The sequence below is a fragment of the Anoplopoma fimbria genome, chromosome 9 (genome assembly GCF_027596085.1).
Source record: "Anoplopoma fimbria isolate UVic2021 breed Golden Eagle Sablefish chromosome 9, Afim_UVic_2022, whole genome shotgun sequence".
Lineage (NCBI taxonomy): Eukaryota > Metazoa > Chordata > Actinopteri > Perciformes > Anoplopomatidae > Anoplopoma > Anoplopoma fimbria.
The window spans coordinates 5,614,366-5,632,468 of NC_072457.1; the positions used below are offsets into that span (position 1 = coordinate 5,614,366).

Genomic DNA, 18,103 nt, shown 5'->3' on the forward strand with positions numbered 1-18,103 from the left:
GGCGTCTCATGTTCAATGTCACAGGAGACGGGTCAGTAAACAGGGAAAATATCACCTTTTTTTATCAGTTACTTATTTTTATTATCCCCGCAAGGAGGATCATGCGATTGGTTACGTTTGTATGAGTGTGTGTGTGCGCGTCTATGAATGTGCACCTCTGTGTCTGTCCCTGGCTCATCTAACATTCTGCTGCAGCAAATTGCATAATATTTTGGGTGCCCAGTCATTGCTGCATACCCAAGGACCATCATGGTTGCGGTGACTCACACTTCCTCTTAACACCTTTAAACGCCTGTTTTATTCTGCCATTGTCTGCCTGCTGACTCTTCACTCACTACTAATATTTGAACCCACGGCCAGTAGTGAACACACAGCTGAGTGCATTTCAGACCTCCCACCTGGTACTCTGCGCCCACAAAGAGGGGGATAAGGGTTTTCGGTGTGTTTGGCTAACAGCTAACAGCTAACGTAGCTAATAGAATACACACTGCTGTACTTGTCTGCAACCCAGCCGCTGCTATGCAGGCAGACAATTTGGTGAGTTTCATTTAGTTTTTTCGCAAAATTGTATGAAGTTGCTTATACGACAACTTGTTTTTGAGTTTGAATGAAGTTTGTTTTGCGACGCCTTACAGCTCATTGGGGTCTAGACGAAGGTTAGCCATTTGTGGGTTGTATTCATTCAATCACACAATACAGAGGTGGTCGTTTCAACCACACCTGGTGGAGATCTGCACTCTGCTGAGTTCACCTTTCTAGATAAGTCTCTCTTTTCAAACTCTCATACCAGAGTTAGTGATTGTTGGAACAGTGGAAAGACTAATAAAGACGGTTTTGAGTTTTATTTTGTCCCTGTTGAGTTTGAACCAAGTGTTTGATGATCTGAGAGATAAAATTAATGGAGTAAGAGCAGGAGCAGATTTTATTATTTATTATTATTATTATTGAGGAGAGCACATTACTGCAGAGTATTTTTTCCTGGGATGAGTGCAGACTGTCACCTCTCTCAATGAGGACAATAGCCAGATGTTAGCGGGTGTTAGTCGGATTTGTCTCCAGTGGCCCTTTTTTTTTTCTAATTTTCTTTATTCTTTCTTATCTACATTATTTCCCTTTAGATGTTTAAGTACATTTCACTGTCAGAACTCATTTACATTTAATTAAACTAAACACAGGACTTGAAGTAGAATTTTTGTTAAATTTAAAGACTGCAGGTCGGATGAGAAATCTGCGACAATAAACTGAAATAAACTGCAGCTGTGGAAATTAAATTAAAAACCTTTCTCCTTTCGTCTGCTCATTTTATCTCTATGATTAACACAAAACAACAGGACACTGAGATGAACAATAATGTGAGGCAGTGAAGTGAATCTCAAAGCGTAAAATGTTAAACGGTGTAGAAATAAAGTTTGATTTAGATTCGATTAGACAAACCCCAGACGGAGCTGGATCCCATTAATAAGCGTGATGACGGTGGAGCCGAGCAGACGGTCTGCAGGTTCTCCTTCCTCACTATGACCTTCCTCCTCCACCAACGCTCACCACTGTTTGTCCTCCAGCTTTTGTTCCAGCTCTGCTTATTAATATGTAAATATATTCAGCATGAACATCTTCGTTGGTTTTTTATAGACGGATTTCTCTGCAGTTTACAACTGAGCCTCAAAACTGTGAACGTTCACATAAAATCAGATTATATCTTTGATATACAGCACTGATAAAAACATAAAATATAAAAAAACTTGTTTAATAATATGACTATCTTCCAACGCTGACAGATAATATATAATTTGAATTTATTATATTTATATATATAGAAGTAGTTCTTCATATCTAAGTCAATATTATTATTATATTACCAATTTTATACTCTTTATTAAAAACTTTCTGCTTTCCTGATTTTTTGACGAATCATGAACATTTTACTTTTGTTCTGGATTTGTTTTTATTAATTCATTTTGACAAAAAGTAGTAATCTATTAAAACTTCATCCATCTGTTCCTAAACCTTAATATTAGAGTTTCAGATCATCACTCCAACAATTAATTTATCTGTAAGGACTATGCCTCTTAATTTCAAACACTGCACCTTTACTTACATACATGTAGCTCCTTGTTGTTTAGGAATATTGTGATTATTATTTATAATTTATTTTGTGTTTTTTTTATGTTTTATGTTATGTATTTCTTTCACATGTCGTTCTACCATCTTTGGTCCTAAGAATGTTTTCTGTTTCCTTCTTGTTCCACAATATGAAAAGATTTTTATTTAGTTTACTTTGTTTCTCTGGGTTTGGTTTTATCATTTATAAATGAATGACAGATATATTATAAATGCATTTTGATGCATTAAAATAGCAAGAAATCTGTTTTCTCCAACCATGTTTTTGATACACAATAAAAACTCCATCAAGTTAAATAAGATCACGGATTTTGGAGCAACAGCCAATCGTCTCCTCAGATAAAGTGTAAATCATTAGCTTCAAATCAACTCCATCGCTGAAATAACATGTGGAACCACAGAAGAAAACAGCAACGTAAGACAGAAAAGAAAAGCCAGCTGAGTGAACTGGTTTCCATCGTACCGGTTTGATGTCTCGGTGCAGGAAGCCCACTGAGTGGATGGCTTCGATGGACTCCAGGATCTGCTTCCCGAGCCGCAGGGTGGTGCTCATGGTGAAGGTCCCTCTGGGCTGACTCCTCCTCAGGTCGGCCAGGTTACGCCCCTGCAACAACATGGAGGCGGTCACTTAGCAACAACATAGAAAAAAAACTACAGTGGAAGTAAACAATCTGCCATCACTGTGGTGGCACATCACTTGTTGTCGAAAAAATCTGAACAACTCAAACAAAATTGAAATTAATGAGAATTTTAATGACTCTAAAAAACTACAATTCTAATGAGTCTTTTTGTCATAGGCTTACTATTAAAATCTCATCAGAACTGAAGTCTGTATATATATCCTTCACAATAAAAGACTTAACAGGCCCATGTAGCCTTCAGTGTGTAGTCGGACACATTAGGACTCACCTGAAGCTGCATGACCACGTAGTTGAATTTGTCGTTCCTCCCGCAGCCAATAAACTTACAGACATGGTTTTTACCTGGAAGGAAAAGAACAGAGAGTAAATCACACTGTTTGATATGCATCTGTTATTGAGAATGGGTGGTTTTCTTACCAAAACATATAAAAAAACCTCACTGTTTGTTTGACTGGAGGATGATACATTTTCTGCGTCTGACTTTCTCAGTTTTTACCAACACAAGCAGAGCGGTTATTTTCTGCCAGCTCAACACTTTGGCTCACATTGAAAAATCTCAACAGCTATTCAATGTATTTCCATGAACTACAGATTTTGGTCATTCTACAAAAATCTGCCATCAGCACGATGCTTGTCCAACTGATTAGAAAGTCTGTGAATGTCATGCATCATTTTATCAGACACACAGACAGATAAACTCTGGCTGTAAATGTATGAGCTGACTGAAAATCATACATACATGAGCTGGTTTAAATAGAGTCCAAGTTGTTTGTGCACTTTAAGTAGTGTTGCCTAAATCATGAGAAGAAAGCCAAAGACTTTAAACACTAATGTGTTCCAGTCTGTGGACTGGGAGGCTGCTGGTCTTAGTGGACTCTAACTGGACTTACAAGTACATTTTATGTAACTTCTGACACTTTGCAAATGCATCTCTTTAGCAAATAACAATCACATCAATTTTGCCCTCTTAAAATTGCTTACTTTTACTCTTTACTTTATGTTTATATGTACAGTTTTTACATTTGTTCATGCAGTACTCTGCAGTCCCGTGTGGTTTGGTGTACTGAGGCTGTTACATGAGTAAATAGAGTATCTATCAATCGACAGAGAACAGAGTGACACAATATCAGTTGCTTCAGAAAGATCATGGCAAATTGGCTTTGGATTATTTTCTTGTGACCTTTATTGTGAAAATCTGTCATATCTAATATTCTTTACTAATTATTAATCTCAGTCTCAATATAATAAAATGTAAAACATTTCTTTATAATCTCAGTAAATTTCCTCTGAGACACATCTTGTTTAGTTATAAAAGCATTTTGCAGATGATACGTGTGTTTATGTGTGTAATAGAGTTATAGAATACACATCTTTGCATGTCAACCGCCAAAATATGACCCTGCAAAGGTTGAGTGGTGGAAAGTAACTAAGTACATTTACTCAGGTACTGTGCAGTACATGAATACAATTTTAAGCCATTGTTCTTAACTTGAATATCTACATTTTCTGGTACTTTATACTTCTTCTCCACTACATCTCAAAGAGAAGCATCGTACGTTTTATTGCACTAATTTATTTAATAACTTTAGTTACTTTGCAAATTCAGATAAATAATACATAATATATATTAAATTAATAATATCATCACGGATAAAGATAATTCACAAGCTCCCATTAGGTAAATACATAATTAAAATGAGCTCCACATTTACAACATTTAAGTGACACATTGATGCATCAATAATTTAAATTCAATATTATAATATATATATTATTCTTGAATGGGCCATTCTGCATAAAGAGTACTTTTACTACTGTTAGTTTAGTATATTTTGATGGTAATATTTTTTTACTTTTACTTTAGTAAGAAAGGTGGGACTTCATTTCTACACTTAGGAACTTTTAAGTAAAAGATCTCACCCTGCAGCTTCTTCAGCACCGCCACCTCCATCTTCAGCACCTGTTTGGGCTGCTGAGCTGACTCCACCTTCAGCGCCACGTTCTCCCGCGTCAGCAGGTCCAAGGCCTCGTAGATCTCCCCGAACCCGCCTCCCCCGATCTTCTTCAGCTGGGACAAAGGACAAAGGACAGACTCTGGATCAGTTTAGGTCCAAGGATGTCAGTGTTACAGCATTAAAAACTGGGGCTACAAGAGTTACATCATAAATGAGGCAGAAATTAAGTCTTTGGTTTTGGTCTAAAACAAATAGGAAAATTTAAGCTTTTCACTGAAAACTGTTAAAAGTTTTTATTCGTTCTCCTTGTTTCTCCCAATCTCTCTTCTTCTTATCTTTCTATTTCATCCCATTGTCTCTATATTCTGTTCATCCTCCTTTTCCTCTTTTATTCTCCTAAACATTCTTTCCATCTTTGTACGCTTCTCGTCTTCTTGATTATGGTTTACCTATTCATTTTTTTAACCCCCTCAATCCTCTTTTCATTTTTGTTTTCTTCCACTCTTGTTCCTTCTTTCACTTTTCACAGCTGCAGGATTGATTCCACAAAATGAGAGAGAAAACAAACGGATAACAAAAGCATTCATTCACCAAAAAGTAATTAATCAGACAATTTAAAAAAACAATTAAAGGATTAAAATCAACCCAGAATGCAACAGAAAACATATCTTCTCCCCTTTAATGCTTTATTTCTTTCCTCCAGCTTATCATTTCTCCAATTTTTGGTTAATTAATCTTATAATTCCACTCTTTATTTCCTTCCCATCTATCCTTCTCTTCAGACCTTCCTCATTTTACTTCCTTTCTTCCTTGATTCATCCTTTCATTCCCACTTCCCATTTTCACTTCTGTTTGTCTTTACTTTGTCCTTACTTCCCTTTTTTTGTATATATATATATCTATAAAAATACATATATGCGTGTTGAACCTAGTCGGTTCAGTGGTTCAGCAGTAAATTGATGAGTGAAGTGCAAACAGCCTGCAGGCTCCACGCTGCGATCTGATTGGCCGAGACAGGAGCTGCATTACATAACTTCTTATATCAGAAACCAAAGGGAGCTCGAAGCATCACAGCAGTGTTTTTTATATATATGAATTACTATATTTATATGCATTAGCCCTTTAACTAAAGGTCACATGTACTTTATATGACTAGTTTTGCTTTCCTGTGTTCCTCACAGGTGCATAATAATCAGTCCGTGTTTTTTTTAATCACCTCCATATTTGAGTCAAACGTGTGATATGTTCAGGTGGTGATGGAGCTGAGGGCTGCTTCAACATGTGACATTTCAGATTCAGCTGATAAACATTTTTACATTGTGTTTGTTCTTCTGGATTTCATTTTGGATTTCAGCCTGTGAATTATTCATATTTTTAGAATATGAATATGTTGGAGTGTCCTTGAAGGCACAAGCCTTGAGGTCCTGATGGATGCATCAACACCCGAGGATGCTGTGACTTTGACAAAAACGGATGATTTTTCTATTTGCAGTCTGACGATGTGGAAACTCTCTGTGAAGTAAAAAGGACTTCACAGTAAATGTGTGATTGATGAGTTCAAACTGTGAATGTGTGAGACGTCTCACTGGTTGTCTCTCTCTCTATATTTCTTCAGAGCAACCGCAGCAGTTTGACACAAATACTTTTTGTGTAATAATAAATATGATCACAAAATTAAATTACTGATAGTTTTCTTCTCAATGGGCCATTTTGACATTTCCTGTGCTTTTGTCGGTTAGATTATGAGATTTCCTACAGAACATCTTTGAAAATGACTTCACCTCTCATTTTATCATGATGTTTTCATGTTATAACCTATAAATATCTTTAACATTATGAATATGGTATTACCTTTCTTAGGTAAAGAATAAAGTATTTTGCTTTCCCTGTACAGTATACGCCCCTTTGTCTTTTTTATTCCATTTGTCTGATTTAAACTCTAATCAAATTAATAAATATAAATGAAAATGGATAAATACACTAAGTATATAATTAAATTAATAAACTATAATAATAATAAATAATAAAAAATACATCAAACAATTAAAATGTAAATAAATGATTCAAAAGCATAATAATAATAATAATAAAAAATATTTATTTTTATTTTTATTATAATAAATATAAAAATTTCCAACAGTCCTGATACCTGAGAAAAATTATAATAATAATAATTATTATTATTTCAATTTCAATAAGGTCCTTGTCCTGCGTCAGTTCTCGGGCTCTATTAATAATAATAATAATAATAATAATGAAAATAATAATGATGATAACATGAAGAAGAAGAAAACAACATGTATCGCAAAATCATTTTTACAAATATATATTTATTTAAAAAGAAGCAGAAAAAGAACTATAAATTGTGTAAAAAATGTGTGTGCAAAAATCAATGGCTTTTATAGCTCCACAGCAGGATCTGTAAAGTGATCTGGGGAGGGGGAGGCACGGGGGGGGGGTTCCTGACTCACCACTTTCCATCGGTCTTTGACCATGCAGTTCGGCGGCAGGATGTCGGCCTGCTCGGACGTCCCGTTCATGTTGGCGTTGTCCTGGAGGCCGGGGACTAGGCACTGCATCTGCCAGCCAGACAGAACACGAGCAGCTCCCAGCTTAAAAGAGCCATTTATCTGTGAGGGGGGGGAGGATGGAGGGGGTGGGGGGTGGAGAGACAGGCAGAACAGTCAGTAAATTAAACACATCATCTTGGTACTGGGAGGCTCCCAGTCAAACCACAGCCCTGTGTGCTGGGACAGTGATCACAGCAGTCCAGTATAACAACAGGCATTAGAGATGGCTGGCTGCCATTAGAAGCCATTCTTCAGCTGGATCAGGCTACAGGCCGGTGGGGGAGGGGGAGGAGGGGGGTTGGGTTTGGGGGTGTGTGATGGTATTTGCAGTAACTGGAGCAAATATCATGTGTGCAGAAGGAAGCAGACGGACACTCTGCTCTCATCCTGAACGCTGCGACGGCCCGACGGCCAATTCACTCCACCGAATCATCAGAGATCACAACGGGATGGTTTGTGAGCTAACGATCAGCTCGGCACTGGAACGAGTCCCAACATGAGCCACCTGAACTACAAGGAACTATTCTCAAAAACTACTTTAATTAACAACCTGCTATTATAAAAAAAATTGTATTTTAAGGTTAAAGGAATAGTTTGACATGTTAGGAAACTCACGTCTTTCCTCTCTGACAGTTAGATGTTCAGATTAATACCACTTTCATGTCCGTCAGCTAAACATGAAGCTCCCACCAGCAGCCAGTTAGCGTAGCTTAGCATAAAGACTGGAAACAGGGGGAAACAGTTAGCCTGGCTCTGTCCAATGGAAACAAAGTCCACCTGCCTAGTATAAAAATAACAGTTGGTCATTTTACCGGGGTTCATGGGTCTGGGTTAGACTCCAGGAAGTCACTGCTCCCAGTCAAGAAAAAATCACTAAACCCCCAGTAAAACCACCACATTGTTTTCATACTTCTGTTTATTTTTAAGATTAAACAAATGAGATATAACACGTTTATCATGGAGCTTTAGAGAAGCTGGAAGGTGGATTTAGTTAACTCTTCCCCCTGTTTCCCTTGTTGATGCTAAACTAAGCTAACAAGCTGCCGGCTGTAGCTTCATATGTATCGCACGGACATGAGAGTATCAATTAAAACATCTACCTCACTAAATGAGGAATTATTCCTCAAAAAATTCAGTTCAGAGGTTAAAAAAATATATATAAAGAATAACTGATAGTGATAAGGGCTGGGCGCTGAACTGTTATGGTAGACTGAAGTGAATTGTTAGCAATGAGCATCAAAACCTGGGAAATACTGAACGCTTCAGTAATGTGACAGTTCAGTAACGCTTTGACTGATAGTTCTGTTATTTCTGAGACATGTCCTAATAATTTAGCCCTTCATTTTGAAACGCAGTGACAAATAAGTCGTTTAGTCATTTAGGTATAAGAAGCTAATAATGGTGTTAATCTTGGCAGGTAGTGCACACTCCCAAGTCGAGTCACGCTCCCAATAAGCGTCATAAATGAATTGGTTGGACTGGTAAACTGGATGAGGTCGGGTCGAATGTTTGAAACACTTTTTGAGTGTTGGAGGAGCTTGTTTGAGATCAAATGGCCTGGGAGTGAGCACTCTGCCTGAGAATACAACTACAGGGGACAGAAAGACCCTTTACATATTTGGGTCGAGGTTTGATGCTGGCTGTAATCTTGAATATTGTGAGTGTTTTTCTTATTTGACCACTTATTTGGGGTCATTGACTCAGACGGTCCTGCAAATAATAAAGTGATTTATTATAACTGAGCTAATTAAGGCACAGCAGGAGCAAATATGTCTGAAGTAGACAACCTTAAACCCTGTTCCTTCTCACCGATTATGAGCTAGCAGTAGAGAATGAGATGGCCGTGTTCACCAGCCTCTTACTCAGCATCACTCTCACAGCCGCCATCTGAATCTGCATTCACCTGTAACCACCTGTCTGTCACTTCAGTGCTCTGCAGGCAGTCCCGACCCGAGCCAATCTGTTCAACGCTGCTGCTCTGATGCAACATGTCTGCCATGGATGGCTTTTCTTTTTTTTTTACGGTGGATTCGTAGGGGGCAAAATTTTGTTCAAAGTTCAAAGTGATGCATGTCAGTCCCTTAAACCATGCTGTTTCTGCATGCAATGCCACGGGCCGTCGTCGGTGCATGCAGAGCTCAGGCGGACTGCAGAAATATAATGGAGAGTGTCCGCTGGGTTTCCAGTCAGACCAGCTCTGGCAAGAGGACTGGACGGACTGGGGAGGAGGGAGGGGGGGGAGGAGGCTTCTCTGCACCTGCAGTGATACAGCTGTGTTGCACAGCAGCAGCAGCAGCAGAAGCATCATCATCATCATCATCATCATCAACAGCTGACCAGCGACCAGCAGCTGGGAGTCACTGAAACACTGGAGATGTAGTGAAACCTGCTGCAGGCCTCAACTCACTGCTGAGCCGCCAATCACTGCAGAGGGCGGGACCACAGAGTCTCTCTGCATTCGCTGCAACTGGAAGTCTAACAACCGGCCAATCAGAGCTGATTCAATTTAGTGATATAATGCATTGTTGGATAGCGCAGTATAATAAACATAGAATACATTAGAATAGTATCATATTATATGGAAAAGGTTAGCAATATTTATATATAGCTATATAGAACAGTATAGTATAGTATAGTATGATGTAATATGGTATTTGTACACTAGCATAGTAGCAAAGCATAATAAAGGTTAGTATGTTATTATCAAATATTAAGTATGCTATGGTATGGTGAAGTTGTGCATAGTATTACATCATATCTTGCAGTTGCAGTATAGTATAGTATTTGTACGCAATAGTATAGAAAATTAGATTTGCATGTTTAATATTATTAAGATCGTATTTTCATATTTGTTTTGTAGTGAAATGATTATATTCTTATCAGGTTAGTATATTGCATTATGTCACATTGTGCAGTATAGAGTGTAAAGTATATAGTGTAGTATCTGTACACTGCAGTGTATATAGTATTGTATTGCATCATCTCTTATGATAAAGTATTTGTAAAAACGGTAGTGAAGCAATATACTCTATGCATATTTGGATATTATTATCAAACCATAGTTATATATTGTAAATTCTACTATACTATAGTACTGTCTGACCCCCACAGCATCATTTAATATTAATACATTAATATAATTTATATATTGTAATATCGTATTGTATTGTAACCTATAGTATCATATTATTGAGCAATATTGCATTATGTTGTATCTTACTTTTTTGTATCATCTCCTGTTTTGTGATATTGTATATATTGTGCCGTATATTAACATAGAGTATGGAGTATACATATATAGTATTATAGTGTATTGATAAAAGACACAGAGAGTGACACAGAGAAACTCTGAGGTCCAGCAGCGTCTCAGCAGCAGATCAGAGTGAAACATCCTGACAGACACACTCTCGACCTTCAAACCTCAGTTTGCTCTTCTTCTTCATCATCATCATCATCATCATCATCATCATCATCATCATCATCATCATCATCATCTCTTCTTCACTTACAAATCTACTAGTCTGTTATTGAGGGGGTGGGGGCGGGGAGGGGGGGAAGGGGTGCTCTGCCAGAAGCCGGGTTTGCATCATTCCAGTTTTTGATCTGATGAAGTCAGCCGGAGCTCACCATAGTTCTGAGCTCCCGGAAAACCTGACGGCTTACAACAAATCCTGAGCGGGACAAAACCCTTCCTGTTCCTGTGTTAGCCTACAAGCCAAAACAGAGGGCAGAGTTAACCAAGAGAGAAGGAGGAAGAGGAGGAGGAGGAGGAGGACGGCCGACCGCTGCAGCCGTCTCCGACCTGCACACACACAGGCCTAAACAGTGACATCACAGGGGGCAGAGCTTGGAGGGTCAGGCCTTCAGACAGGCAGGTTAAAGAGGAACAGCTTCGTGTCCTTGAACAGCGAATAACATCGAACCTCCACTGTTTACATCGACCTTCATGAAGCCACATTCACCAAAACACCTTTAGCTTACATGCAACTCAAGGTCCTGACCTTTGAAGCTGTTCTCTAGCCTGAGGTCAAACGTTAGATTGCGGTTTGTTTTGTGGTTTGTTCTGTGATGTGGAAATCATTTATATATATATATTTTTGTACAAAAATGTATGTTTATATATATATTTTTTTTACATCCTCAGGCTTCTAAACTATTCGAACAAAACAATCTAAGAGAAACCTCTTTGTTTTTACTGCTCATAACTCTCAGACATACTTAACCTTTGATTAAGGGTTTTGAGTTGATAATGTTTTGCTTCATAGAGTCACAAGACATATATGATGTGAACCATTTATGTAAACTGAACATAGACCAGACCGGAATCAAGGCCACGCCCCCTTTTTGGGAAAAGGATTGCCCTGTCACTTCAGGAGGGAAACAGGAAATGTTGAAAAGCTGTTGTGTAGCAGGTTGTTAAACTAGATTAGCAATGTGAGGCCACTGACTTGGGTTATTGATACACACGGACAAGGCGGCAAACTCTGGTCTTACTTTTTTTTTTTTTATTGGCCATCAGGGGGCGACTCCTCTGGTTGCAAAAAGAAGTCTGATTGTATAGAAGTCTATGGAAAATGACTCTACTTCTAACTTGATTTATTCCCTCAGTAAACATTGTAAACATGAGTTTATGGTCTCAATCTCTAGTTTCAAGTCTTCTTCAATACAGCATGATGTTCATTTAGTGATTTATGGTCCAATTTAGAGTAAAAAAAAACATAAAGCAGAGTATGCTTTAGGGCGGGGCTACCTTGTGATGACTGGTTGCTACCATGACGTCACGCGTCGGTAGTTTATATATGGTCACTTCCGTTCACTGGTTGCATAAAAACAAGAAGGCGACCGCCAAAATGCCAAACTAGAGGCTTCAGAACCGTAGTCCGAAACCAATGGGTCATCACGGTGACTATGTCCACTTTTTTTAAACAGTCTATGTCTTTGTTGGGGGGTAGACTGAAGGGGTTTGATGACTGATCAACCTTTCTTTAAGGTAAATCAACCAAGTACCCGTATGTGCCGGTCTGCTCTATGGCCGCCACAGAATGATTAAACTTTTGCAGCTTTGTTTCTTCAAAGGGTTTAATGATGAACTATTTAGCTGAGGAGCTAACAGCTAACACGCTAGTCATTTGAGAAGATGCTAACACGCTGAACTTTCTCATGAGCCGTTTACTTCCTCTAAAGTGTCGTTCACATCATTTAATTCAATGGAGAGAAGAAAGGCTTCTATCTTGTTAGCTTGGCCGCTAACAGGAGAAGCTCTATCAGTATGATGGCCTCCAGTCTGCTAACTTTGTGTACTCTGGTTTACACTCAAAGTGTTTTGGTGAATCTGACGTCAGATGGAACAATAGAGAGAACAATAGCGAAAGAACATTTGCATATTCGTTATCAGCAGCTCAGAAACATCTGCAGGGTCTGAGCAGTTATATATCAACGCTAAAAAAATACACATTTAAATGCAAAATATTTCAAACTCTAACATAATATTAGTAAAAAACACTGTAATTTGACAGATTTTTTTTATTAATTTACTCTAAATCATTTTATTTTATTTTATTATTTGAGTGTAAATTCAAGCAAGATACTAGTGAGAAACTGTTTGTGCCACAATCCCAAAACAAAATAATGTGTTAAATTATATAATAATAAAAATACAATTTGAATTTGAAAAGTAACAACTGTTAACAACAAATAAAAATAAAAATTCTGTTAAGAACAAATGAATACATACAATTAAATCAATGAGATTCAAATGAAGCGCTTTATTTCCAGGAACTTTAAATAATTGATTTGTTATTTTATTGATTTTAGTTTCTGAATATGTATTTATCTGAAGATCTGACTGTTATTTGAAATTCATCATATGTTCAAATGTTTTTTTTTCTTTGGATCAAATTGTGTCAAAATTGGATTTTGACCCAAAAGTTGTTACATATCAAACTTTAAATCTGCATATTTAACCTTTTGTTACATCATATTGATGCCCTGCTCTGGCAATGACATTTAATTCCTCAAAAATAACTCCCTTTATGTAATGATTAAAAATTGCAATGTGCAAAGTAGAAAATGGTTACAACAAATAATGAAATCTCATATCAACATTTCTGCCAGAAATTAATATCAGAGTTATATTAAATTGTACTTTTTGCTGTCATAATCATAGTCATTAAGTTTTTGTCATTATTTTGGCACAAACATTATTCCATCCATCAAATCTAAATATTTATATATTTTTTTACATCATATATATTGTTTTTCTCTGTTATATTTACTAATGCAATAATAAAAATCATGTTTCATAGACGAACTTGGTCCAGGTTTGGTTTGCTCCCCCCGCCCTGTCTCTCTCTGCATCACCCATATTGAATCCTTCCTCTCTGCAGTGCACAGTCATGGGTGCTCTCTGCGCATGCGCACCACCACATCCTGCTGATCAATAAATCTGGCCCGGACTCACCCGAGTTATGAATTAGAAAAAAAAAAAAAATCATTCCAGTGACACACAACCCGGATCCAAGTTCAAATCCAGCAAAAAAAAAAAAACAATCATCAGGTCACATTCATATCAAAGGTGTTTCTGATCAGGATCAATAAATAAATAATCTTCTGTTCATGCATCACTGCGGGACACACACACACACACACACACACACACACACACACACACACACACACACACACACACACACACACTGATCTCTGTGGTCCGGGCTAGACCTAGACCTAGTCCGGATCAGGCCTACCTGGCGCACCGTCCGCTCCTTTTCCGCCTTTTGGGAATCTTCATCTGGGATTTTATTTCGGCACAAAACGTCCTGGTCCAGAAAACCCACCGTTCCTCTAAAGGGGGCCGGGGTTTGGGCCTCAGTCTCCCTCAGGACTAAACCACCATCTATGTCTCCTCTAGACAGGTTCAGGATCAAACCAGACCGGCAGAGGGATGCACAGCAGACCGGCTGCAGGACCAGGACCGGGTCCAAAAAGACGCTCATTAAAACCTGAAGCCCTGGGTCCGGGTCCGGGTCCTCCTCTCTGGTCCTCCGTTGCTGCAGATGATGATGAGGAGGAGGAGGAGGAGAGGGAGGAGGATGGGGATGGGGATGGGGATGATGCGGACTGGTCCTCCTCCTGCAGGACCAGATCCAGGAGGCAAATCCAGGACAAAACCAGGTCCAAGAGCAGCTGACCCGGTCCGGCTGTCTGTCTGTCAGAGGCGGTCTGTGGGTGTCAGGTTCTCCAGCCTGTTTGTCCGCACTGCAGCCCCGCATCCACAGCGTCAACCAGCGTCACCACGCACAACCACAACATCCAGTCAGTGCTTTCAAAATAAAACGCCCCCAAAGTGAACATTTTGTTCCTTTTACTGTGTTTATTTGATACATTTTGTCCTGTTGTTATTAAATATTAGCTCATATTAACATTGATTTTTATTATTAATTATATATTTACTTTGTTTAAACTTGTATAGTGCAATTTAAAGTAGGTATAATAGTTTCTGTCTGTATATATAATATTTCATAGTAAAAAACAATAAAAAATTAATTAATATTTATAAAGTAAAAAAAAAGGATAATTAATATGAAACTATTTTGTCTTTAAAGGACATTGACTGATTCAAAATTGCTTCTCCTTATTTATAATACTTATTTTGATCTATTTTTACTATGTCTCGTTTGCACTATCCTCTTTACTTTGTTTTATTTAAATAAAAAAAGGATAATTAATATGAAACTATTTTGTCTTTATCTTTTAAGGACATCTGATTCAAAATATTTGTTTCGTTGATACCTTTACTTTGTTTATTTGATACATTTTGTCCTGTTGTTATTAAATATTAGTTCATATTAACATTGTTTTTATTATTGATTATATATGTATACTTGTATAGTGCAATTTAAAGTATACATTTAAAAAAGGATAATTAATATGAAACTATTTTGTCTGACATCTGATTCAAAATATTTTTTTCATTGATACCTTTACTTTGTTTATTTGATACATTTTGTCCTGTTGTTATTAAATATTAGTTCATATTAACATTGTTTTTATTATTGATTATATATATACTTTGTATAAACTTGCATAGTGTAATTTTAGACCACATGACACTAATACACTGTGCAATACAATAGGTATAATAGTTTCTGTCTGTATATATAATATTTCGGTTACTGTGGATTCTCTACTGTTCTTGACTGTTTTTTTACTGTTTTTTATTGCTCATTTGCTTATTTATAATACTTATTTTGATCTTTTTTTTTTTTTTTTTTTTTTTACTATGTCTCTTGTTTGCACTATCCTCTTTGCTGCTGTAATCCTGTAAATTTCCCCGCTGCGGGACTAATAAAGGATTATCTTATCTTATCTTATCTTAAAGTATATATTTACAAAAAGTATTATTAATATGAAACTATTTTCTCTTTATCTTTTAAGGACATCTGATTCAAAATATTTTTATGTTTTTACTGTTTTTTATTGCACATCTGATTTATAATAATTATTTTGATACTCATTTGCACTTAAATGTATGCTGCTGTAATCCTTACTGATTAAATTTAAATGTTGTGTCTTTTGTCATGGACACAACAGAAGATTTATTACATTATTTTTACTGAATATTTTGTATCTGATTTAATTATTTCAGGGATGCAACTTATTTTTATCATCAGTTTATATTTAGTTGTTTTGTTTATAACATTTCCAAATGTAATTTTCTGTTTCCCAGAATTTGAATTGAATGCATTCAAATGTCTTGCTTTTTCCAACCGTTAGTCCTAAACCCAAAGTTATTCAGTGGACTGATCAACTATCATAACAGTTGCAGATTCATTCTCTGATATTTGACTAATTAGCTGGCATTTCCTATAATTTAGATTTTATTCGAGCCACAGAAACTGTAAAATGTGACTGTTGTATGTTTCATAAGTACTTTTGTAACTTTCTTGTCAACAAAAGGGTTATTTTTAATAAGTTTTAATTAAACATTTAATTTGTTAATAAATCAATTCATTTCTAATGAGATTCTTCTCCTTTGTGTCTACACTTTTCTTTTTTTTTTACTCTTCAGTCATTAAATTATATTTTTTGGAGACATTTTCCTATTCCTCCATCACATTTCAGAGGGAATGCTGTACTTTTCCTTTTTATTCAAACATATCTGACAGTTGGACTTACTTTGAGGGATTCAGATTTGAAATAGAAAAACGTGCAATAACCTAATAAAAATATGATGCATCTCGATAAACAAAGTAGATTAAATTAAGAAGCTACGATCAGTTTACCAAATATTTATGGGAACACGCAGCGATGGTGTCAAACTGTCAGGCAGGAATTCTGAGAGTTGAATAAACGTTGCAGAACTTTTGAGATGTGGTAACTCCATCAGAAACTACAACCAGCCTGAAGGTCACTTCACACGTCCGTCCTACAAATGTTGAATGGATTAGAGCGTGCATTTCCTGTTTCACTGAAATCTGATCGAGTTCACCTCTGTTCAGACTGAGCGAACGTTCTCTTCGACCAATAGAAACACACTAGGTATTCCTCACGAGGCTAAAACTGTAGCTTCACATCGAGCTGATTCATATTTATTGATCACCGTCATTAGAGAGGGGAAATCACGTCATTTGTAACGTGTCCACACCTTAACCATCTGGCAACTAAGCAACTAAGTACATACATATACTCAAGTACTTTACTTTAGTACTATTTTGAGGTACTTTTACTGCACAGAATCAGAATCCGGTTTTAATACCAAAAAGGGTTTCACACAAAGAATTTGCTATGGTGTATTGATACAGGAAACATAATTATAAAATGGAAAAAAATAATTAAAAATCTTAAACATACTATTCACTAGTGCTTTGTTTCATTGTCATTTTCTATTTATTCTTTTTATATATTCTTTTATATTCTTGTCCATTCGATTCACTTTCTGCTACTTTAAACTTCTACTCCACTACAGCTCAGTTGGAAATATTGTACTTTTTACTGCACTACATTTATGTAACAGCTTTGGTTACTTCACAGAGCAGCGATAACGTAATTTTCTTCCAAGATCCAAGGGTACAATTTGCATAATGAGTACTCTAACTTTTTATCCTTTAAGTACATTTTGCTGATACAGTTCTCCTTCTCACCCAATAGCATTAGCTCTATATTGATCATATTACCTTGTGGATGTCACGTATCTTCTTACACTATTAAACAAAGATAAGACCAAGGTTTAATTAATTGGAGCAAATGTCCAGAAAGAGATCCCAGGCACAAAAACATCCCTTGCAAAAAAAACTTGCCCCCTGATTTGAATTTTTGAATCTCACATCAATAATCTCACTGAAACAGACTTTTATCTCATTATAAATATTGCTAAAGTGCAACCGTTTCTCTCCCTGGCAGATATTGACAGACTAATGCATGCTTCCATCACTACAGCAGGCCTGGTTATTGGATTATCTGGTCCACCAAAGAAAGCTATAAATATGCTCGATATCAGTCACAGTGCAGCAGGCATGTACTGACCAGAAGGACAGCGAACGCCTCACCAGTCCTAAAGTCTCTTCACTGGTTGTCAGTTTAAGAAAAGATTTTAAAGTCATTTTCACTCACTTGGTGTTCACTTAATGGACTAACGCCTGAATACTTGCCAGACAGGTTCTTTATTTATGCTCCCCACACTGGCCTTTTTAGATGTTCCCTTGCAGCCTTAGTGTCTATCATGCATGCTTTTATAACTAGCCGGCTGTACAGGGTTAGTTTTTCCTGTTTGTTTTAAAGTAAGTAAGACAAGATAAGATAATCCTTTATTAGTCCCACA

At 36.9% G+C, this 18,103-nt stretch overlaps 1 protein-coding gene across 1 annotated transcript in view; it reads right to left on the minus strand.

Moving 5' to 3' along the window:
• ttbk1a (tau tubulin kinase 1a) overlaps positions 1-18,103 on the minus strand; it is a 56,101-nt gene that overhangs the window by 33,625 nt on the left and 4,373 nt on the right. The window contains exons 2-5 of the mRNA XM_054604061.1: positions 7,186-7,344; positions 4,680-4,827; positions 3,028-3,101; positions 2,582-2,722 (exon numbers count right to left, since the gene is read on the minus strand). Of these exons, the coding sequence (XP_054460036.1) occupies positions 2,582-2,722; positions 3,028-3,101; positions 4,680-4,827; positions 7,186-7,293 (471 nt within the window). The 5' untranslated portion in view covers positions 7,294-7,344. The remainder of the gene's footprint in view (positions 1-2,581; positions 2,723-3,027; positions 3,102-4,679; positions 4,828-7,185; positions 7,345-18,103) is intronic.